The sequence below is a fragment of the Mobula birostris genome, chromosome 18 (assembly GCF_030028105.1).
Source record: "Mobula birostris isolate sMobBir1 chromosome 18, sMobBir1.hap1, whole genome shotgun sequence".
NCBI classification, from domain to species: Eukaryota; Metazoa; Chordata; class Chondrichthyes; order Myliobatiformes; family Myliobatidae; genus Mobula; species Mobula birostris.
In genome coordinates this window covers 50417602-50441213 of record NC_092387.1, presented here as the reverse complement: position 1 = coordinate 50441213, position 23612 = coordinate 50417602, and the positions used below count along the sequence as shown (strand labels likewise).

General features: G+C 41.3%; 1 protein-coding gene across 2 annotated transcripts in view; it reads left to right on the top strand.

Annotated features, from left to right (window-relative positions):
* The first annotated feature begins 2018 nt into the window (after positions 1 to 2018).
* dnajb12a (DnaJ heat shock protein family (Hsp40) member B12a) overlaps positions 2019 to 23612 on the top strand; it is a 47274-nt gene continuing 25680 nt past the window's right edge. Inside the window, exon 1 of one of the 2 annotated variants that reach the window (XM_072282649.1) lies at positions 2019 to 2231. In XM_072282649.1, the coding sequence (XP_072138750.1) occupies positions 2099 to 2231 (133 nt within the window). In that variant the 5' untranslated portion in view covers positions 2019 to 2098. The remainder of the gene's footprint in view (positions 2232 to 23612) is intronic. The other variant, XM_072282647.1, reaches the window with a different exon arrangement.

The window sequence follows — 23612 nt, the reverse complement described above, 5'->3', positions numbered from 1 at the left end:
CTTACTTACCACAGATGCTGACTGACTTGCTGAGTATTTACACATTTTTAAAAAAATCTCAGACCTCCAGCATCTGCTGTTTTGAGTCCACCCAAACAGAAATGTCCTCCAAGAGGAGCATAACCTTGTCGTGGTTTGGAGGCTTGTGTGCCTCACTGACCCGGAGAGCTGTGTTGGCTGGAGTCAGGGCTTTATGTTTTGGTAGTAGGGGTCACTCATGCCTGACAGGTCAAAGCGTAGAGGATGGACTAAGAGTAGTTCACTGGTTATCCAGGTTCAGGGTTCAGCTCAACACTGACTGGTAAAACAAAATTGTTATGGAAACAGCAATGAGGAACTGTTCTACATTTGAGTGCGGCAGTATTCCTGAGTCTCCACCCTGGACCTGTGTGACTGACAGTAATGAAAACAGAGAAGATGCCACTGACACAATGAAGGAAGCCATTAAAACCACCAGAAATGGAGGACCCTAAATGCCAATGGTGTAACAGGCAGTAAGTAAGTGAGTACAAGGAAATGTAAACTTTTTGGCTGCATATTTATTTCCTCAGCCCTTGGAACCAGATAAACATGGAGGAGGTAAATTTTCAAAAAGGTAAGATGCTGAGTTTATTGTCAGATGTACGCACAGGTGCAATGACAACTTACTGAACTTGCAGCAGCCTCACAGGCACATAACATCATATAAGCAGCATTCACAAGAAAAACAAACATAATTTTTATAAGAATTAGAATGAAAAATAAATTTGCTGATGATACAACTATTGTTGTCAGAATATCAGATGGTGATGAGAGGGTGTACAGGAGTGAGGTTTATCAGCCAGTTGAGTGCATGACTGGTGTCACAGCAACAACCATGCACTCACCATCAGTAAGAACAAAGAACTGATTATGGACTTCAGAAAGGACAAGACAAGGGAAAACACACCAGTCCTCATAGAGGGATCATAAGTGGAAAGAGTGAGCAATTTCAAGTTCCTGGGTGTCAATATCTAACCTGGACCCAATACATCGATGCAATTACAAGGGCTATATTGACAGAGGCTACATTTCATTCGGAGTCTTGGAAGACTTGGTATGTCACCTAAAGCACTTAAATGTCTACAGATGCACTGTGGAGAGCATTCTAACTGGCTGTGTCACCGTTTGGTGTTGGGGGGTGGGGTGACTGACTATTGCACAGGATTGAAATAGGTTGTAAAATTAGTCCCCTTCATCATAGGCACTAGCCTCCATAGTATTCAGGACATCTTCAAGGAGCGATGCCTCAAAAAGGTGACATCCATCATTAAGGACTCCCATCACCTAAGTCATGCCTTGTTCTCATTGCTACCAACAGGAAGGAAGTACAGAAGTCTGAAGGCACACACACATTCACAAAGAGTTTTTTCCCCTCTGCCATCCAATTTCTGAATGGACATTGAATCCATGAATACTACCTCACTACTTTTTAATTTCTACTTTTGCACTACTCATTTAACTACTATATATATATATATTTACTGTAATTCATGTCTTTCTATCATTAGGTATTGCATTGTACTACTGCGGCAAAGACAACAAATTTTACGACATATGCCAGCGATATTAAACCTGATTCTGAAAACAGTTCATTTCAGTGCAAAGTGACCAGAGTGGTGATAATGTAGTGATTAAGGTTTTTACGCTGGTTGAAGCATCGAATGGTTGAAGGTGATCGTTGATCATGGATTTAGCTTAAATACACAAAAATATTAAACGACTATCATGCAGTCTTAACGGAGGAACGCAGCAATAAGAGCTCTTCCAGCATTTTGTGTGTGTCACTCTGGATTTCCAGCATCTGCAGAATCTCGTGTGTTTATATCAAGCAGTCATTACAATAACCACATGCTGCATTCTCACCGAGCACCAGAAGTTTGCTGCTTTCTACGATTAAATGTCACTATTGCCACTTCACAGTTCCCAGAGAGCATGCGCCGCACGAACGTCCCGAATGGGTTCGGATGTTTCCGTCGCTGACATCGCCGAGCCGATGCCGAATGCACTCGGGTTTTTCCGACCACGAATGAGACTACTTTGAGAGCACTGACCGTGGCCGTTCAACCCAAAGCCCGGAATGGAAGGAAATCGAGATGAGGCGGAACGCTGTACGGAAATTGGTTTGAACGCGTTGAAACGTGGTAACAGGGAGGAGGCACTCAAGTTCTTGCGGAAAGCTCAGAAGTTATACCCGACGGATAAAGTTAAAGGTGAGAGTGGTGGCACTACGTGAGAGTGAGGATAAACTGCGGCCTGTCTGAGCGAACCGGCAATTCAGTGCGCATGTGTTGGAACCGAAATGGATTATAGGAGTTGTGGTTGATTTTATGTTAGGTGCTGTTGTTCGGCCAACGTGTAGAACTACAACTCTCGAGATGCATCCTGGCACCCCTGACAACAAGCTCCCCCTTCCAGATAGTATCTCAAGTGTAATTACAGGGCAAAGGGCTGATGATAAATGTAGGCCGTAGATTAAGAGTTGATGCACTTTAAGTTTCAATATAAAAGGAACCCCCAGGTAAATCACGTTTGACCAGTGACATTTAGTCAGTCACTTTATTTTGGATTTAGGATGTAGTTGTCAGTATCCGGATACACAACTGTTTATAATCCCATGCTCTAATACTTTCGTCATCTTTTGGCATTATGTACTAAGCTTTGCGAATGATTTGGGAATGAATGTGATTCAGATTGTAACATTGACATGGGGTATAGATGGAATTATTGACCCCTCTCAACAGTGCCACTATGATCATAAAACCCTCAGATGATTGGGATTGGGGGTCCTAGATGCCAGCCAGATGTCACTGTGGGTCCTGAGCTGTTTATTCTTTAGATTGTACAATAAAAGGGAAAAACAGGAGCAAAGCACTTAAGGCATTGCCCTTATTCTTGCGCTGAACATGTTGAGGGTGTCTTCTTAGAATGCCCCCATGTGTGACTTAATTCAGTTCAGTCCACTGAGTCTGTGCCAGCCATCAAGCACCCATTTTTACACTAATTCTCTCCTAACCTATTTTATTCTCCCCACATTCCTGTCAACATCTTTAGATTCTAATGCTCTGTCGGTAAAACATGCAACAGCCAATTGACTTACCAATTTACATCTCAAAGTCTGCGAGTCTGGGTTGGGGATTGGAGGTTGGAAGTCTACTGTCAGACTGAGTTAGAGACTTGTCAGTGTGTGTGTGAGTGGGTGGGTGTGAAGGACAACATGGGCTTGTTTTTTAGTTGTTGCTTGTGTTCTTCGGCTAAACGTTGTGGGCATGCTATGTTGGCTCCAGAATGCATGGCGACACTTGTGGGCAAATGATGCATTTTCCTGTATATTTTGATGTACTCTCAGGGGCTACTTTATTAGGTACTCCTGGGTATCTGCTTATTAATGCAAATATCTAATTAGTCAATCATGTGGCAGCAACTGAATGCATAAAGGCACATTGTCATGGTCAAGAGGTTCAGTTGTTCAGACCAAACATCAGAATAGCGAAGAAATGTGATCTAAGTGACTTTGACCATGGAATGATTGTTGGTGCCAGATGGGGTGGTTTGAGTACCTCAGAAACTGCTGATCTCATGGGAGTTTCATACGCAACAGTCTCTAAAATTAAAAAAAGAAAGGCACAGAAAACAAAAAAAACACATCCAGTGATCAGCAGTTCTGTGGGTGAAAACACCTTGTTAATGAGGGAGGTCAAAGGAGAATGGCCAGACTAGTTTAAGGTGACAGTAACTCGGATAACTACACGTTACAACAGTGGCATTCCAAAGAGCATTCCTGAATGCACATCACGTCAGACCTTGAGGTAGATGGAGCACAGCAGCAGAAGAACATACAGTCAGTGGCCACTTTATTAGATTAAGGAGGTACTTGATAAAGTGGCCAGTGTACATGTGATAAATAAGTGAATGTGAATCTGAGCTTGCATGATTTTGGGATGAGGAAGGAAACAGGCCTGATACCCTTGTTTGGTGGAGGAACAGACGACATGGGAGCTGTGTAGCCTTGACTGTAGCAAGGACTAGGCCTCAAGCCCAGGGCTTGCCTGCTGCTGCTGCAGACCAGGTGAGAGATGTGGAAGCATTTACAGTGTGGCGTCCGAGCTTGGCTGGGGTGTAGCCTCCTCTGTTGGTGCTGCCCTCTCGTGTTCGAGTGGTGGAATGACAGGCTGGATTGTGTGCGTGTATCTGTACAGTGCCGGGAGACTGTACTATTGCTGGTCATTGTCGTTCAGAGTCTTGGACTATACATATGTGTTTTCTTTTGAGTGGATATGCTTCTTTACATGCTATTTTGAATTATGTTACTGCTATTTTTGAATATTTGTTTGCTATTTTGAATGTTTTACACCTTGGCCACAGACGAATGCTGTCACGTTCAGCTGTATCTATGTATGGTTTGAATGATAATTAAACTTGATTTGATTGTTTTGAGGCAGGTGTGCATAGAGAGAGCATCTGATGTTGCAATTGAATCCAGATGATTGGAGCTGCAAGGCAGCAGCTCTACCAGCTGTGCCACTGGGCTGCCCTGTTCTGTTACACAGTTCGTAAAACAATGCAAATATTAAATACTACTAACACTTAGAACTGTAACCATGAATGAAGTGAGATTGTATCTGTTACTTGGTTTAGGAAAAGTAATCACTAATGAAAGGATAAAAATAATAGATAGATAGATAGATATACTTTATTAATCCCGAGGGAAATTTGTTTTCATTACAGCTGCACCAACCAAGAATAGAGCGTAAATATAGCAATACAAAAAACCCCAACAATCAAACACCAAAATGCAAACTATGCCAGATTGAAAATAAGTCCAGGACCAGTCTATTGGCTCAGGGTGTCTTTCCCTCCACGGGAGAAGCTGCACGTTCGATGGCCACAGGCAGGAACGACCTCCCGTGCCGCCAAGTGTTGTATCACGGTGGAATGTGGCCGAAGTCCAACAGTAAAAAGTTCAATATCCAGTCTGCAGACACGTTCCTCGATCGTAATATGCTCCGGATTGCACCATCCGTTGTTAACCAGATCAGTAAGCACCCAATTCCTTTACGCTTACCGCTGTCAGTGCACTTCCGATCAGCTGGAATGGTATTACCCACCGAACTCCTCTTCTCCAAAAGTCTCTGTTGTCTCGACCCGGTACTCTTTCCTTGGCTTTGTGATCCCCCTCTGCATCCTCTGTGTGTTTTCCTCCGGATTTCAGCAAGGGTGTCCGCCACTCTGCTCGCTAAACCAGCCGGTATTTGCTGGTCCATGGAATACACAATGCGACCTTGCTTCTGTCCCGCATGTCGGGATGTAACCATTTCCAGCACTAAAGAAAACCCAAATAAAACTCTCTCTACCAGCATGTTAGAGAGGGTGCAGCTTTGACGTGTTACAGTGAGAAAAAAAAACAAAAAATAACGTAAATTAAAAAGTAAGAAGAAGAAAGTAAGAATAGATCGGAACAGCTGTACCAGGCTGCATTCACAACCGGCGCATGCGCACTCTCTCTCTCATGCGGGGGCGGGGGGGTATAAGTGCTTCCAAAGGCCGAGTCCAAAAAATAATATAGATAAAGCATTGGGACAGTACTGAAGTGGCTGGTTGGTAGTGGCAGTTACATGCTATAGGCTTCTTTCTAAACAGGAAGAAAATTCAGAAAATGGAGGTGTAGAGAGACATTGGAGTCCTTGTACAAGTCAAGGTTAACTTGCATGTTGAGTTGATGATAAGGAAGGCAAGTACAATGTTAGTATTCATTTCAAGAAAACTAGAATATAAAAGCAAAGATGTAATGCCGAGGATTTATAAGGCATTGGTAAGGCCACACTTGGATTATTGTGAGCAATTTTGAGCCCCTTATCTAAGAAAGATAAGGAGCTTTGGAGAGGGTGGAGAAGAGGTTCAAAAGAATGATCCTGGGAATGGAAGGGTTAACATATGAGGAGCATTTGGTGGCACGGGGCCTGTACTTGCTGGAGTTTAGAAGAATGAGGGAGGTTCTCATTGAAACCTGTCAAATATTGAAAGGCCTGGGTAGAGTGGATGTGGAGAGGATGCTTCCTGTGGTGGAGGAATCTGGGACCAGGGAGGGCAGCCCTTTAGGATGTCCCTTTAGAACAGGGGAATTTTTTTAGCCAGAGGGTGGTGACTCTGTGGAATTCATTGCCACAGACAGTTGTGGGGGCCAAGTCGTTGGGTATATTTAAAGGGGAGGTTGATAGGTTCTTGATGAGTAAGGTGTCACAGGTTATGGGAGAAGGCAGGAGAATGGGATTGAGAGAGATAATGAATCAGCCATGATGGAATGGTGGAGCAGACTCAGTGGGCACAAATAGAGTGGCTGCCATTTGCACAATATGGCTTCAGCGAAGCCTGACAAAGGGTCTCGGCCTGAAACGTCAACTGTACCTCTTCCTAGAGATGCTGCCTGGCCTGCTACATTCACCAGCCACTTTGATGTGTGTTGCATGGCTTCGGCTGTCCTGATCAGCCACTTCTCGGCTTATCTAGCTGGATTAACAGGTAACACACATCAAAGTTGCTGGTGAACGCAGCAGGCCAGGCAGCATCTGTAGGAAGAGGTGCAGTCAACGTTTCAGGCCGAGACCCTTCGTCAGGACTAACTGGATTAACAGGTTTTGCTCTTCATATATAAACAATATTCACTGTTTTTAAAATTCAAAAATCTTAAAAGGTGTTTGGAGCTTGTTGCTTCTGCTTAGAAAAATAGAGTTTAATAGCATGAGGCCAGCTGGCATCATTTTATTGAAGTGATAACTTACTTACCAACCCAAGTGGCCCAAGAACAATAAACTTCAGCCACATAACCCAACTCTGTCAAGACAGCAGGGTCCTGTCCATGACAATGGTTAACCGATTTGATTTAAATACTTTTAATACACAGATGTTATGGTTTATTTTCTATTACACATACACATTCAGCAAGTTGTGGGAAAGTTGAGTGCTGTAAGTGCAGGTGCTACATTTGCAATTCAGTAGATGGCTAAAAGAAACGGGGGGTGATTCACAATAAGGTTGTATTATCATAAAATAAGAGCTAGGCCTTTTGTTAGTGAAACAGTTTTTCCCACAATGCACAATGGAAACCTGGAACTTGCTTCCCCAAAAGACCATGACTGCTGAGAAACAGATGGATCTTCAAGGTTGAGATCAATTGATATTTGTTGATGAATGATTATCATCACGGGGATGTTTACTGGATTGAGGAAATGTATTGTGTTAGTTTCTACCTCTGACAATTCATTTAATGTGATCACCGTAGATTCATGGAGCAGTACAGCACAGAAGTGGGCTGATTGTCCCAACTCATCCACGTTGACCGTAATACCCATCTGCAGAGAGGCTTTTTAATCTGACTCAATTCCATTGAAAGAGATGCTGGCAAGACCTTCAATATTCTCAACTAGTGAAGTGATGCCTAGGTGCAGAATAAAGTTTTTATATACATATCTGTTTTGATATTTAGCCTTGTATTTGGATTCATTGGTATTACATTGGTAAAAGTGGCACATGATGAGATAGTGTTAACGTTTACTGCTTTTCATTTTATGAAAGGCAAAGTCCAAGGCCAATAGCTGGAACTAGGAGCGGTATATCTCCAAGCCAGTATAGTTTATTCATAGTTTGACTTAGAAAATATGGCTTCAAGCTCCACTGCCAGAATTAAGCATCTTGTTCAAGTACAGAAGCTTCAGATATTTATTTGGGACTTAAAATAATTGAACAAACAATTTACACTTGAACCCAGTTGATTATTCTCAGAGGATGGTGGCTCTTGCAAATAATTGATAGAGTTTTGGTATGTAATCTAAAAGTTTGAGTTGTACTCTACACCCTGCACTAAAACCTTTTGCCTAAATTTCTTTCCTGTGATTTTTTTTCTGTAAACCATATTTAAAAACTTGCTCCAATGCAGTGTTTTTGTTGCACTTTTAGTAACCTGCCCAGCTTTTCCAGATCTGGTTGTGCATTTTATCTCTCCCTCCAGAATCAACTTGCTATGTTGTACTTTAAATTGTTAGTGACTTGGCAAGGTACAGGATCAATAACCTGAACTGTAACAAATACAGCAGAAATTACTTCCACTGCAATTTGCATACTTCTACAGCACCTTTAATATAATAAAATACCTGAAAGCAAGGTGCAGCAGGATTAGGTAAGATGGAGACATTAGCACTGGCCAAGTTTGATTTCAAAGTTCTTTCCTTTGAGCATGAGCTTACCAATTATGGCACTGATCTCTGGTTTTGGTCTTTAGTTCCATTATGGCAAGTTGGGAAACTTAATTTATGTTTGGTAATAGAAAATAAACCATAACATCTGTGTATTAAAAGTATTTAAATCAAATTGGTTAACCATTGTCATGGACAGGACCCTGCTGTCTTGACAGAGTTGGGTTATGTGGCTGAAGTTTATTGTCCTTGGGCCACTTGGGTTGGTCAAAAAGTATGAATTCTCCAGTGTTACTTTTGAGAACAAAATGAGTATTTGATAACACTGTGCTTGTACTCACTGGAGTTTAGGAGAATGAGGGGGCACTTCATTGTAACCCACCAAATATTGAAAGACTTAGATAGAGTGGACAAGGAGGGTATGTTTCCAATTGTGGGGAATTCTATTACCAGCTGGCAGAGCCTTAGAATGGAATGATGTCCCCTTAGAGCAGAGATGAGGAGGAATTTCTTTAGCTAGAGGGTGGTGAATCTGTGTAATTTATTGCCACATTTGGTTGTGGAGGCCAATTACTTTGGTATATTTAAAGTGGAGGTAGGTAAGTTTTTGATTAGTAAGAGTTTCAAAGATTATGGGGAGAAGACCAGGAGAATGGGGTTGAAAGGAATAATAAATCAGCCAAGATGGAATGGCAGAGCATTTGATGGGCTGATTGGCTTAATTCTGCTCCTATCTCTTATGGTCTTAACTGGAGGATTTAAGTTCTTTCAGTCTCTGTGGCTGAACCCAGCCACTTATACCCTCTGTGCTTACAACTCTTGCCTCTTCTATATTTTCCTCTGCCTTCTGATATTCCTCTGATGTAGGGAATCTCCATAGAACATCTTCTGATCCATCCTCTAATTACTTTTGTATTTTGAGGCACCTTGGCTTGGAACTCTTTTGTGTTAAATATATAGCATAAATGCAAGTGATTGTTTTTGTGAACTGATCATCTTTAGTGATGTCTGTGTGCTTTGAAAATGGTTTCAAATAGATCAGGCAGTTTTGTGTGTGATGAAACCACAAGTGTTATTGTTGGTCCACCTATGGTATTTGCTATTTTATCAATCTTTACATCCACTGATGCAGTCGTGTAGTTAGCTTTTTGTTCAATGATTTCATGCAGTGGTAACACATTAGCCAGAAACTGTTACAATTTATATTGAACTGCGAGTACCTTTGTTCAGCTGCTGTTAACCACTTTACAACAATATGTATCACAGCACCTCAAAGATTGAAACAAAGTATTCAAAACTGACTCCCAGTCCTGATGAAGGATCTAAGCCAGAAACATCAACTGTTTATTCCCCTGCATAGATGCTGCCTGACCTGCTGAGTTCAGCATTTTCTGTTGCTCTGGATTTCCAGCATTGCGTGAACCCAGGGAAATGCAGTGCAATATCAGTTGTTAACCTGTATTGTTAGATGCTACAACTGCGTACAATTCAAGTGGCAATCCTAGATTCAGTGGTGCCATTTGAATAGAGACTTCTCCACACTTCAGCTAACAGCTTCAGAAAGAGTCAGAACAGGTCTTTAATGTAAAAGATTTTGAGTTACTAAGACTGGACGGCCTGGAATTAGAAATTTGTCCATGGTCACAAACTAAATGCACAGTGGCCTAACATATTCAGTGGAAGAAAATTTCAGTATCCAAGTTCAACTGGTATATTTATTGTATTGCTTATTTTGTCACATGCAATCAATTGTTGATTTTCTATCCTCTGGTCATTTTACCCTTGAAAAGGTGCACTCATAAGGTAAAGACCATTACAAGTAATGAACAGGTTTCTTTTTCTTGGCGTCCATCAATCAGAAAAAAATTCTTTCTGGTCATATCATTGTGATGAATGTGTTGTTCCACTGATGATAAATCTGAACCTGAATGGCATCAAAACGCACTTAAGACTGATCAGAAAGAACAATACTGGAAGGAGGGAGGGTGGCTTGTTCATATGTAGGAGTGTCCATAAGACATAGGAGCAGAATTAGGCCATTCAGCCCATCAAGTTTGCTCTATCATTCCACCATGGCTGATTTATTATCCCTCGCCACCCCGTTCTCCTGCCTTCTCCCTGCAAGCTTTGATACTCACTTTAAATATACCGATAATGACTTAAGTTGGGTGTTTGTAACCTGTGTATAAAATAATTACAAACACAGCATGTACAGGTAAATCCAGAATATTAGAGATATAACATATACAGAGATACAGTGTGGAGTCGGCCCTTCCCGCACTTCAAGCTGTGTCACCCTGGCAACCCTTCATTCAACCCTAACCTAATCACGGACAATTTACAATGACCAATTAGCCTCCCAAGCAGCACATCTTTGAACTGTGGGAGGAAACCGGAGCACCCAGAGAAAACCCACACACTCCTTTCAGATGATGTTGGAAATGAACTCAGAACTCCGATGCCCCAAGCTGGAATACGTCATACTTTATACTTTATTGTCGCCGAACAATTGATACTAGAATGTACAATCATCATAGCAATATTTGATTCTGCGCTTCCCACTCCCTGGATTACAAATGGATAGTAAATATTAAAAATTTAAATTATAAATCATAAATAGAAAATAGAAAAGGGAAAGTAAGGTAGTGCAAAAAAAACAAGATGCAGGTCCGGATATTTGGAGGGTATGGCCCAGATCCGGGTCAGGATCCGTTCAGCAGTCTTATCGCAGTTGGAAAGAAGCTGTTCCCAAATCTGGCCGTACTAACTCCGATCCCACTGTGCAACTTTCTGTTCAGGTTCAAATACATCAGTCTTAAATTCATCCTCCACTTTGAGCAACTCTTCACACAACATATAATCGACTCTTGGATCAGATTTCCTGATAAACAAAACAAAAACAGAATAACAGTAGATCTTTCCCTTGAACCTGTTCCACCATTTACTTGGATTGCTATCTCTGATATCTATACATGTATGTCCTCATCCAATTATTTCTATTCTGCAACCATTCAGTGGTGCATTTCTGATTTCCTTAAATTTGTTCCTGATTTCACTACTGAATGCTATAGTTTTCATCTTAAATTAATGACATATATCTGAATTTTCTTTTGATGGAATCATTAATTCTACATTGACCCTTACTTATTTTTTATACCTTAATTAGAATTTCCCATAAATTTTGAATCTCTGTGAACACAGTAATTTACAAGTCATATTGCAGCATCTGGAGAACGAGAGCAGAATTAATGTTTTGGTGCATTGTTCTTATTTAGAATAAGACATACAAAATGCTGGAGGAACTCAGCAGGTCAGGCAGCATCAATGGAAAGCAATAGACAGTTGACATTTTGGGCTGAGATCCTTCATCGGGACTGGAAAGGAAGGTGGAAGAAGCCAGAAAAAGAAGGAGGGGGGAGGGGAAGGAGAACAAGCTAGAAGGTGATAGGTGAAGTTGGGTGTGGGGGAGAGGGATAAAGTGAGAAGCTGGGGGGTGATAGGTAGAACAGGTAAAGGGATGAAGAAGAAGGAAGCTGATAGGAAAGGACATAGAAAAATGGAAAGGTGGATGGGCACCAGGGAGAGGTGATAAACAAGTGAGAAGAAGAGAATAGGTAAGAGGGGAGCCAGACTGGGGAATAGAAGAAGAGAGACAGAGCAGGAGGGGAAAAATTACTGGAAGTTGGAGAAATCTGTTTTCATGCCATCAAGTTGGAGGCTACCCAGACTGCACACTGTACAGGCAGTCCCTGGGTTACGAACCAGTTCCGTTCCTGAGTCCGTCTTTGTAAGTCGGATTTGTACATAAGTCGGAACAGGTACATCTGGCGATATTTAGCATCAGTTAGTCAAATGTTTGTCTTAGTATATAGTATATATTTTAGCTTTCTATGCATATAAAACACTTAAGAAACGTATATATTTCAATAATGAAATCAGTGCGTTGCTTAGTAATAATTGTAGCTTTCATCAGGGCAGGGCCTTTCACATGCTCCATTATTCTCACTTTATACTTTATCCTTTAAAGTTGTTCCGATCGTTGACCGACTATAGCTTAGCGCTTTTCCAGTGACCGATGGCGTTTCACCTCTTTCCAATGGCTTTATTATTTCCACTTTATTTTCAATCATAATCGTTTTCCGTCAGCGGAACAGAAGCACTGCGGATCCAGCTGTGGGCAGAGGGTCTTGACCTGAGCTCCCCGGGTCCTAAAGTCCACCCGCACTGAGGCAGGTTAAATGGGACAAGTGGGGGCAGTGCTGACTGGAAGAGTGGGGGGGAGGGTCAGAGTGAATCTTGCTAAGAAAAATTTAAGCCAAATACAAAGTTACATACTCAACACGGTTAACGGCAACGACTTAAAATGGCGGATGGCGCCGTGATCTGATTTAAAATGGCGGACGACGTTCCCCTTTCTCTGTTTGTAAGTATGAGTTGTTCGTAAGTCGGACATTCGTAACTTGGGGACTGCCTGTATTTGTCCAACCTGAGAGAAGTCTCATTATTTCTGTAGAGGAGACCACGGATTGTCATGTCAGAATGGAAATGGGGATTGGAATTAAGGTGGTTAACCACCAGGTAATCCTCTTATTATGGATGGAGCGAAGGTGCTTGTTTAGCTTTATCTGGTCTTTTTTAGCACTTGAATTATAAAAGCCATGGAAACACAAGAAAAATTTGCATTTATATAGGACCTTCCCAAACTCTGAATTCTCAGAATAACTCATGAAGAGGAATCACTGTAGTAACGCAGAGTTCACAGCAGCCCATCTGTACACTGCAAGCTGCCATGGCTGTAAATGTGAGAATTTCTGGATAATTTGATTTAGGGGCAATGATCGCATGATCGTTGGTACTCCAGAGTTAAATTCCCAGATTTTCTTTTAAAAATTGTTTATTTTTCATCTTTTACTCCACTTGAGAGAATGAGTGGGACATGAGTAAACCTGATTCACTGAAAAGATCACCCTCCTTCAATACTATAATGAATTTTTAGTCTCTGCTTTGGAGCTTACAGCCACATGCATCTGACTTAACTGTGACACCTGAAAATGCTGTAGAAAACAAGGTCTTTCTAGGTGGATGCTTTGTAAATGCAAACATCTTTACTTTTGTTAAATGTTGGGACATATACAATGCAGTACTTAAAATATATGAATATATAAAAAATAAATAGTGCAAAAAGAAAGCAAAACAATGAGGTAGTGTTAATGGGTTCATAAACTGTTCAGAATCTGTTGTGGTGGGAAAGAAGCTGTTCCTAAAACACTGAGAGTGTCTCTTCAGGCTCCTGTATCACCTTCCCTCTGGCAGTAATGAGAAGAATGCATGTCCTGGATGGTGTTGGTCCTTCATGATGGATGCTCCCTTCTTGATGCATCACCTTTTGAAGATGTCCTCAATGGTGGGGGAGATTGTGCCCATCTGCCTGAATCTACAATCTTTTTTGTACAATCTACAATCTTCTGCAGCTTTTTCCAATCCTGCTTTGATGCCTCCGTGGCTTTTATAATTCAAGTGCTAAAAACACCAGATAAAGCTGAAGAAGCACCTTTGCTCGATCCATAATAAGAAGATTTCCCAGTAACCACTTTAATTCCAATCCCCATTCCCATTCTGACATGTCAATCCATGGCCTCCTCTACAGAAACAATAAGCCCGCTCTCAGGTTGGAAGAGAAACACCTTATACAGTATGCAGTCTAGATAGCCTCCAACTTGATGGCATGAACACAGATTTCTCTAACCTCTGGTAATTTCCCCCCTCCTCCACCTCCTCTCTCCTTCTGTTCCCCAGTCTGACTCCTCTCTTACCTCTTCTTTTCACCCGTTTATCTTCTCCTTGGTGCCCATTCTCCTATGTGATGCAACAGTCAGTATTCTCTCCGTGATATATCTGAGAGATATGAGGATAGATCCTCAGATGTTGACACCCAGGAACCTGAAGCTGCTTACCCTTTCCACTGCTGACTTCTCAATGAAAACTTCTGTGTGTTCTCCCGACTTCCCCTTCCTGAAGTCTACAATCAGTTCCTCAGTCTTACTGACGTTGAGTGCAAGGTTGTTGTTGCAATACCACTCAACTAGCCATATCACTCCTATGCACCACTTATCACCATCTGAGATTCTGCCTACAACAGCTGTAACATTGGCAAATATATGGATGGTGTTTGAGCTGTGCCTAGCTAATCTGTCATTGGTGTAGAGCAGAGATCTCCAACCTTTTTTGCACTGCAGACCAGTTTAATATTGACAATATTCTTGTGGACCGACCAACCGGCGGTGGGGAGAGTGGTTTTCAAGTGGGGTTAAACTCACCTCAACATGTCTTTTACAGTTAGGGTTGCCAACTTTCTCACTCCCAAATAAGGGACAAAAGTAGCAGTCAAATCCCGGGACACTTGTGTTTACCCCAGGAAAGACTACCATGACCATGAAGCCTTGCGCGGGCACCTGTGTGCGCATGCGTGTACGTGCCGGTTTTCTTCCACAAATCGGAAGAATTGGCTTAATCTTCCCTACTATACTGTGCATACATTATTTCTACTTTATAAAGGCTGTGTATTTATCATATGATTCCTGCTTTTACTATATGTTAGTGCTATTTTCGGTTTTATGTGTTATTTGGTATGATTTGGTAGGTTATATTTTGGATCTGGGAACGCTCGAAAATTTTTCCTATATAAATTAATGGTAATTGCTTCTTCGCTTTACGTCATTTCGGCACGAACAGTTTCATAGGAACGCTCTACCTTAGCGGGGGAAGTATGGGACAAACCAATTTAGCCCAATATACAGGATGTCCCGGCAAATACGGGACAGTTGGCAACCCTATGTTCAAGTTCAACAGTGTGTGACAGGGAATGAGGAAAGGTGCAGCTGACTCATATCATTTCCTCGCGGCCCAGTAGCAAATGCTATGCAGAGAGTAGAACAGTGGACTAAGAATATGTACTTGAGGTATGCTTGATTGTCAGCAAGGAGTAAGAGATCTAGACTAATAATAGGGTTTCAAATTAAATAGTGAAGCATTAGCTGCTTTCATCTGAAGTAATGATATTTGCCTTATTGCAAGGCTTTGCTCTCATTATGTGGGCTGTACAATCTACAGAATCTGCACTTGACACACACAGGATGCTGGGAATATGTCAGTGTTTGTCCTTTATTTTGGAAACTCTAAAACCTGAGCTAAAATTCCAAAATTAATTTTTAGGCGTAGTTTTTTTTTGTTGTGAATGGATGGGTGTATGTATAGGTCAGTAAGCATAATTCATTTTGTTTTTCTATGTCTACAAGGCCCTATTCAATTAAGTCTGGCTTAGATTGCACACATAAGTCAGTGAGTGACTGTGATTGTTTTTACTTAATTTTATTTTTGGAAACCACCTCCTTCATTGAAATCTAGAGCCTCAGTTGCACTTGTCAAAGGTAAGGGAGATTTGAGTACAGTAGGTTCTGGTTAATTGGGACACATTTTGACCCAATAAAGTGGCTGCCCAAATTAGCCAAAGTTTCTTGGAAATTGTTAAAAAGGAAAAAGGTATTTAAAAAACAAGACTAACTAATTTTGCATTTAAATGAAATACAGAACAATACCAATACTACTACAGTACTATAAAACTGTGTATTGGTTCCTAATAGTTATTAACAGAGGAATTCATTCAGTGTATGTTCCTGTGTTCTTTTGATTGACTTTAAATGAACAAAATCCACACGGACACCTGTGCAGAATACAGAGTGCCTTCAGACAATGCTTTTAATGAATGCATCTTCCACATTTCATTTTGATTGTAACATTGAAGGTTGTTGTTGTTACCTTCAAATTCATCATAGTTCCTAACTTGTTGAAGTAGTGAAATCGTTTCATTTTCACTCCTGGCTATTTCTAGCATCTCCAGGCCTGAAAACCTGAAAGTGCAGTGAACAAAACAGTTCTGAATTGTCTTACTGCTTATTTCTCACCAACTATCAGTGACAAAAATCATTGCTTTTTGAACACAAACACACACAACTGATGCTATTTATAAACTGATTGCTATAAGCACAGTGTAGTGTCTAATGGCCACACATGTGCACACAGACTCACTCCAGTCTGAAACTGTTGGGCAAATGTCTCCTGTCCCAATTAAGTAGCATATTGTCCCAATAAATGAAAAGAACCCTGGCTATTTTCTCTATTAGTTTTTGTTCTTTAAGAGTTGTCCAAAATAAGCGGCTGCTCCAATTAACCAACCGATGGCCCTGTTAACTGGAATCTACCGCATTCAGATCTGCTAATGATCTCTGGCTTACAAGTATTCCTGGCAGTGAGGCTCAAGCCTAACCATTAAAACTCAGATGAGTATGTTTGTCTGATCACTAACTATTGATTGCCACACACATGCTCAAATATCTTGCTACTTAGAGACCATGGTTTAGTATCCATTTTCTAGGCTGTTCAGAGTGCTGCTTGAACTATTCAACTTCTGACTCAGTCAGAAGTGCTTATGCAAGCAAAGTGCCTATTCCTGCATATATAAATGCTGTTCCTTCAAGAATCGTTTTATATATATAATTTATATCTATCATAGAAAGCACAACAGTGCCCCTCCTTCCTTAGGAGTCTGCGGAGATTTGGCGTGTCATCAAAAATCTTGGCAAATTTCTGTGGAAATTGTGCTGACGGGCTGCATTATGGCCTGGGATGGGAACACCAATGCCTTTGAGTGGAAAATCCTACAAAAGGTAGCAGATTCGGGCCGGTACATCACAGGTAAAACCCTCCCAACCATTGAGCACATCTACATGAAACATTGCCTTAGAAAAGCAGCATCCATCATCAAAGATGCTCACCAGCCAGACCCTGCTCTTTTCTCACTGCGCCATCAGGTAGAACGTACAGGAGCCTCAGGGCTTGCACCATATTCAAGAACAGTTACTAATTCCCAACCATCAGACTCTTGAACAAAAGAGGATAACTACGCTCACTTAAGGACTCTTGTTATTTCATGCTTGTTACTTACTGCTATTTATTTATTATCTGCACTTATACAGTTTGTCTACAGTTTACAGATCTTGTTCATGGTTACTGTTCTATAAACTTGCTAAATATGCCTGCAGAAAAAGAATCACAGGGAAGTGTGTGGTGACATGTATGAACCCTGAAAATAAATTTCATTTTACTTTGAAAGACAGTCTTATTAATTTTAATAAAGCTACTTATGAATTGTAACAGTTTCTGGCTAATATGTTAACACTGTACCATAAACATCAAGCAGAAAACAAAACCTTCCAGTGAAGCAAAATGTTTTATATAGGAATTTGGCCAAACAAGGTTTGATACCAAACGACAAAAGCTGATGTTAAGAGAAAGGACTAGAGTGATCAAGAAACAGCTTTTAGTATGTGCCTTAAAGCAGGAGAGAAAGGAAGGGTGGGAGGGGGAGGGGTTTAGGAAGGGAAGTCTTGGAGCTGGTGATGAATCTGAAGATAGAACAATCAAATCCATAGACGACTGAGATGTCAGTATTGGAGACAAAAGTGTAGCATAGCGGTTAGCGTAACACTGTTACAACACTAGCGATCTGGGCTCAATTCCCCCCTGCTCCATACCAGGCCATAATGCCCCCAGTCAGCACAATTTCCACCACACATCTATAGAGTTTGTACATTCTCTCTGTGACCATTTGGCTTTCCCCTGGGTGCTCCAGTTTCCTCCCACATTCCAAAGATGTATGGGTTAGTAGATTAATAAGTCACATAGCTATAATTGGATGGCATAGACTCATTAGGCCAGAAGGGAATGTTACTTTACTGTATCTCTAAATAAAATACTCTCACTAGGTTGTAGGGCTACATGAACACAGCAACTGGGACCCTATTGTTAATCTATTTTAAATCTATTGTAACGTATTGATTGTGTAGTAACTAACTCACAGCTTTGATAACATGCTGTATTCACTATACCCTTTATTCTAATGAAGCTACTTTTGAATTGTAATATTTTGGCTAATATGTTAGCCAAGTGTTAAATATAGCGAGGAATCCAATTATCAGGGATCCAGTTTTGCTGTGGAACTTTTGCATTGTTCTAAGCTTTACAATGTTACAGTTACAATCATAAATGCCACGTAGCGTAGCAGTCAGCGTGACGATATTACACCTTGGGGCATTGGAGCTCTGAGCTCAATCCTCACATCCTCTGTAAGGATTCTCTGCACGTCCTCTCACAGTCCAAAGAGGTGCCAGGTAGGAGAGTTGGTCATTGTAAATTGTCCCAAGATTAGGTTGGTGTTAAATCGGGGTTGTCAGAGTCTGTGGGGTAGCGTGGCTTGAAGGGCCAGATGGGCCTATTCCTCACTGTATCTCTAAGTAAATAAATGTTTTGAACTATTCATATGGTATGTTTTAACTCTGAGCATATAACTTAAGAATTGAGTGCAAATTGTAGTTCGAACCCAAAGCAGGGTTTCAAAGATGATTCCTTTTGGGATTACTTTTACTGTCTGCAGTTTTGATAGTTTAGCTTATATTTGGTGCTTTCAAGAGGGAGCTGAGCTTTCCACACTGTAGAGATTTCAGCAATATGTTGAATAACTATTAAGTGGTAATGATCTAGCCGTAATCTCTATGGTGGTCCTTGCACCGAAGTACAAAAGCTATTCTTCCTGATCTTTTCACACACACCCTTCATTCTGAAACCCCTACCATTTCTCCCTTCCCATACTCAGTTTCTTTTCTCTCTACCACTTGCTTCCATCTGCCAGTCACCCAAACACAAACTATTGGGGCCCTATTCCTATATCTTATTATCCCCATCTGCTCACCATCTCTCCCCGATCTAGTTCCACTTCCTTTCTTATCAGATTCTATCACCCACAGCCCTTTGTTCCCTCCACTTTTCTGCTCCTAGTCTCTCCCTTCCCTTCCTCACCAGTCTTCATCTGCCCATCGATTCCTCCTCACCTGGATCTACCTATCACTCGCCAGCTCCTGACTCACCCCTCCCCCCCCAAGTTGGCCTTTTACTGTCTGTCGTAATACTGGGTCTGAACCCAAAATGTTGACTATCCCACTGTCAGACCCATTGAGTTCCTCTAGTGTTTTTCTAAACTCTGGATTCCAGTATCTGCAGAAAGAATAGTATTGTGTTTTCATCAAGAGAATTATTAAATGCCCCACTCCTGTTGTTTTGTATGTCTAAAAATAGATTAGGTGACTTTTTTTTTTAAAAAAGAGTAGGTCAGATATCATAGTTGTTTTGTGGTATGAGATTCAATTTCAATTTTAAAAATTAATGGCAGAGGTAATTTATTACCTTGCTGAGAATTCCACAAAGGCCAAGATTTTCCTTCCTGGACCTCTGTGATTCTGATGTTCTAACACACAGAAGATCCAGACATGCCAGTAACGGTCGGTGGTGTGCATGCGCAGCAGTGATTTTGGTCATTATCTGCATGTCTGGGGATGTCCGAGGCTGTTGAATGTCATGGAGAAGGCTGGGGGTTGGGGTCTGATTTGCTTCCACATCGAGACCATGTACCTTGAGGCTTGGTTCTTCATTATTTACAGGGATCTGCCTGTACTGCTTTCTCCACTGAGTATATTACCATGTGCTGCCGCAAGAATGCAGCATCCATCATCAAAGACCGGCCCCCCCCCCCCCCCCATCCAGGCCATATCCTCTTCTTATTACTGCCATTGGGCAGGAGGTACAGAAGCCTTGGGTCCCACAGCACCATGTTCAGGAACAGTTATTACCGTACAACAAACAGGCTCCGGAACTGCCATGGACAACTTCATACACCACTGCTTTGAACTGATTCTATGACCTACAGACTCACTTTCAAGGGCTCTTTGCAACTCATGTTCTCAGTATTTTTTTATTTGCACAGTTTGTCTTTTGCACATTGGCTGTTTGTCAGTCTTTGTTTATGTATAGTTTTTCATAAATTGTTTTGTATTTATTTTTCTTCCTGTAAATGCCTGCAAGAAAATGAATCTCAAGGTAGCAAATGGTAGCATATGTATTTTGATAATAAATTTGCTTTGAACTTTGAGATATAGTGCTAGGGAAATTAATGGGCCTAAAGTCTGACAAGTCTCAAAATTCAAGATTGTATACAAATGTAATGGAGAACAAAATAATTGTTATTCTATATCTGACACAGCAGAGGGGAAAAACACAAGGTAAAGAACACAATAATATAAAAAAAATACAGAGCCTATAAAAAGTATTTACCCTCCCCCCCCGGGACATTTTCATGTTTTATTGTTTTACAACATTGAATCAGTGGATTTAAATTGGGTTTTTTTGACACTGGTTAACAGAAAAGGCTCTTTCATGTCAAAGTTAAAGCACATTTCTACAAATTAGTTTAAATTTATTACAATTATTAAACAGAAAATAATTGATTGCATAATTACTCACCCCCTTCAAGTTAGTAGATGCACATTTTGCTGCAATTACAGTCTTGAGTCTGTGTGATAGGTCACTGTCAGCTTTTCACATCTGGACACTGCAATTTTCCCCATTTTCTTTACAAAACTGCTGAAGCTCTGTCAGATTGCATGGGGATTGTGAGTGAACAGCTCTTTTCCAGTCCAGCCACAAATTCTCAATTGGATTGAGGTCTGGACTTTGACTTGGCCACTCCAGGACATTAACTTTGTTGTTTTTAGCTTTGGCTTTTATACTTGGGGTCATTGCCTTGCTGGAAAACAAATCTTCTCCCAAGTCGCAGATCCCTTGTAGACTGCATCAGGTTTTCCTCTAGGATTTCCCTGTATTTTGCTGCATTCATTCTACCTTCTATCTTCACAAGCCTTCCAGCACCTGCAGAAGTGAAGCATCCCTACAGCATGATGCAGTCACCACCATGCTTCACAGTAGGGATGGTGTTTTTGATGATGTGCAGGGTTTGGCTTATGCCAAACATAGCATTTAGTCTGATGGCTTAAAAGCTCAGTTTTGGTTTCATCAGACCATAGAACCTTCTTCCAGCTGACTTCATATGCCTTCTGGCAAACTCCAGCCGAGATTTCACGTGAGTTTTTTTTTCAACAGTGGCTTTCTCTTTGCCACTCTCCCATAAAACTGCAACCGATGAAGGACCCAGGCAACAGTTGAATGCACAGTCTCTCCCAGAGACTGCTCCAAGGTTGTCAAAGGTCTCTTGGTGGCCTCCCTCTCTAGTCCTATTCTTACATGATCAGTCAGTTTTTGAGGATGGCCTGCTTCAGGCAGATTTACAGCTGTGCCATATTCTTTCAATTTCTGGGTGATTGACTTAACTCTACTCCAAGGGATATTCAGTGACTTGGAAATTTTCCTGTATCCATCTCCTGACTTGTGCTTTTCAATTATCTTTTCACGGAGTTGCTTGGAGTGTGCTTTCGTTTTCATGGTGTGGTTTTTTTGCCAGGATACTGACTCACCAGCAGTTGGACTTCCTGGATACATGTGTATTTTTACTACAGTCAATTGAAACACCTTGACGGCACACAGGTGATCTCCATTTAACTAATTATGTGACTTCTAAAACCACTTGACCGCACCAGCGATGATTTGGTGTGTCATGTTAAAGGGTGTGAATACTTGTGCAATCAAATATTTTGTGTTTTATATTTGTACTTAATTTAGATCACTTTGTAGAGATCTGTTTTCACTTTGATACAAAAAAAGCTTTTTCTGTTGGTCAGTGTCAAAAAAGGCCAAATTAAATCCTCTGTGATTCAATGTTGTAAAACAATAAAACATGAAAACTTCCAAGGGGTGGGGAATGAATACTTTTTGTAGGCAATATAAATACATAAGATAGTTTATATACATAAATTGTTTGTATGTCCATTAAGTGATGCTTGTTAAAGGAGGGAACTGACAGGAAATGATAAATGCAAACACGAGGAAATCTGCAGATGCCGGAATTTCAAGCAACACACATACAAGTTGCTGGTGAACGCAGCAGGCCAGGCAGCATCTCTAGGAAAAGGTACAGTCGAAACGTCGTCTGTACCTCTTCCTAGAGATGCTGCCTGGCCTGCTGCGTTCACCAGCAACTTTTATGTGTGTTGCAGGAAATGATAAAGTAGTGGTGGTTGGGGGTGTGGAGGGGAGGGCTAGTAGCTGGAGGTGCTGATCAGCCTTGGGGAAAGTACACAGTAACTGTTTGAGTCTAGTGGTTCTGGCATGGATACTACAGAGCTTCCTCCATGATGGGAGTGGTAAAATGTACTTGCATTGAAAATTAGTTGACAGACAGGCAACATGGTATGAATAAGCAGCACTTTTTCCAGATGGCATAAAGTATCCTGTGGATTCCTGCAGAGATCAGCACATGTTCACCATATACTCTACATTAGGGTGGCAGGGTGGCGATATCTGTCTACCACAGGAGGTATAAGGTGCTCCTTCTGTCCGCTAGCCTGCAGGTCACCCTTGGGCAAGGTGTAGCACCTGCTTATCCCTCAGATCAGGGTCACATGAAGCCATGGGGACAGGTGGTGGATCATCTGTGAGCAGTTAGTGCATATCACAAGTTGTGCTTATGCGACCACTGATGCCAGGCAGACAATCTCTGAAGAGTATTGATGAAGGCTGGGTTCACCCGTCTTGTAAAGACACTGCTCGGAGGAAGGCAAACCACTTCTGCAGAAAAAATTGCCAAGAACGATCATGGACGATTGCCTACGTCATACGACACGGCACATTACGAACAAACAAACTGTACGTCAGTGATTTGAAATGGAGAACAAAATTCAGTTTACCGACCACACAAACATCAGTGGGGAAAGTGATCTGTACACAGGATACAAAGAGATTCTAATTGATATGTATAGGTTGAGTGAATGGACAAATGCAGCTTAACATTTATAAATTGAGGTTATTCACTTTTGCCCTAAAAGCAGAAAAGTTATTATCTGATTGGTGATAAATTTGGAAAGAGGAATTTGCAGCACACCTTGTACAGTTGCTGAAGGAAAGCATTCAGATGCGGCAGATAGTTAGGAAGGCAGATATTATGTTAACATTAATTGAAGAAGATTTGAGTACAAGGCAGCATGGCAGCATAGCAGTTAGTGTAATGCTACTACTGCCCCGGTGACTTGGTTCAATTCTGCCACTGTCTGTAGGGGGTTTCTACATTCTCTCTGTGACTGGGTTTACACCGGGTACTCTGGTTTCTTCCCACATTCCAAAGACAAACGGGTCAGTAGGTTAATTAGTCATGTGGATGTAATGGTGCAGTGCAGGCTCATTGGGTCGGAAGGGTGGTGCCGTGCTGTATCTCTAAATAAAAAAAATATAAAATAAAGACCGAGGAAGTCTAGCTCGAGTTGTAAAGGGTTGATGTGAGAGTGCATCTGGAGTTTTGTGTCTCTTTATCTGATGAACAATGTTTGTACGATTAGTGGGAGTGCAACAAAT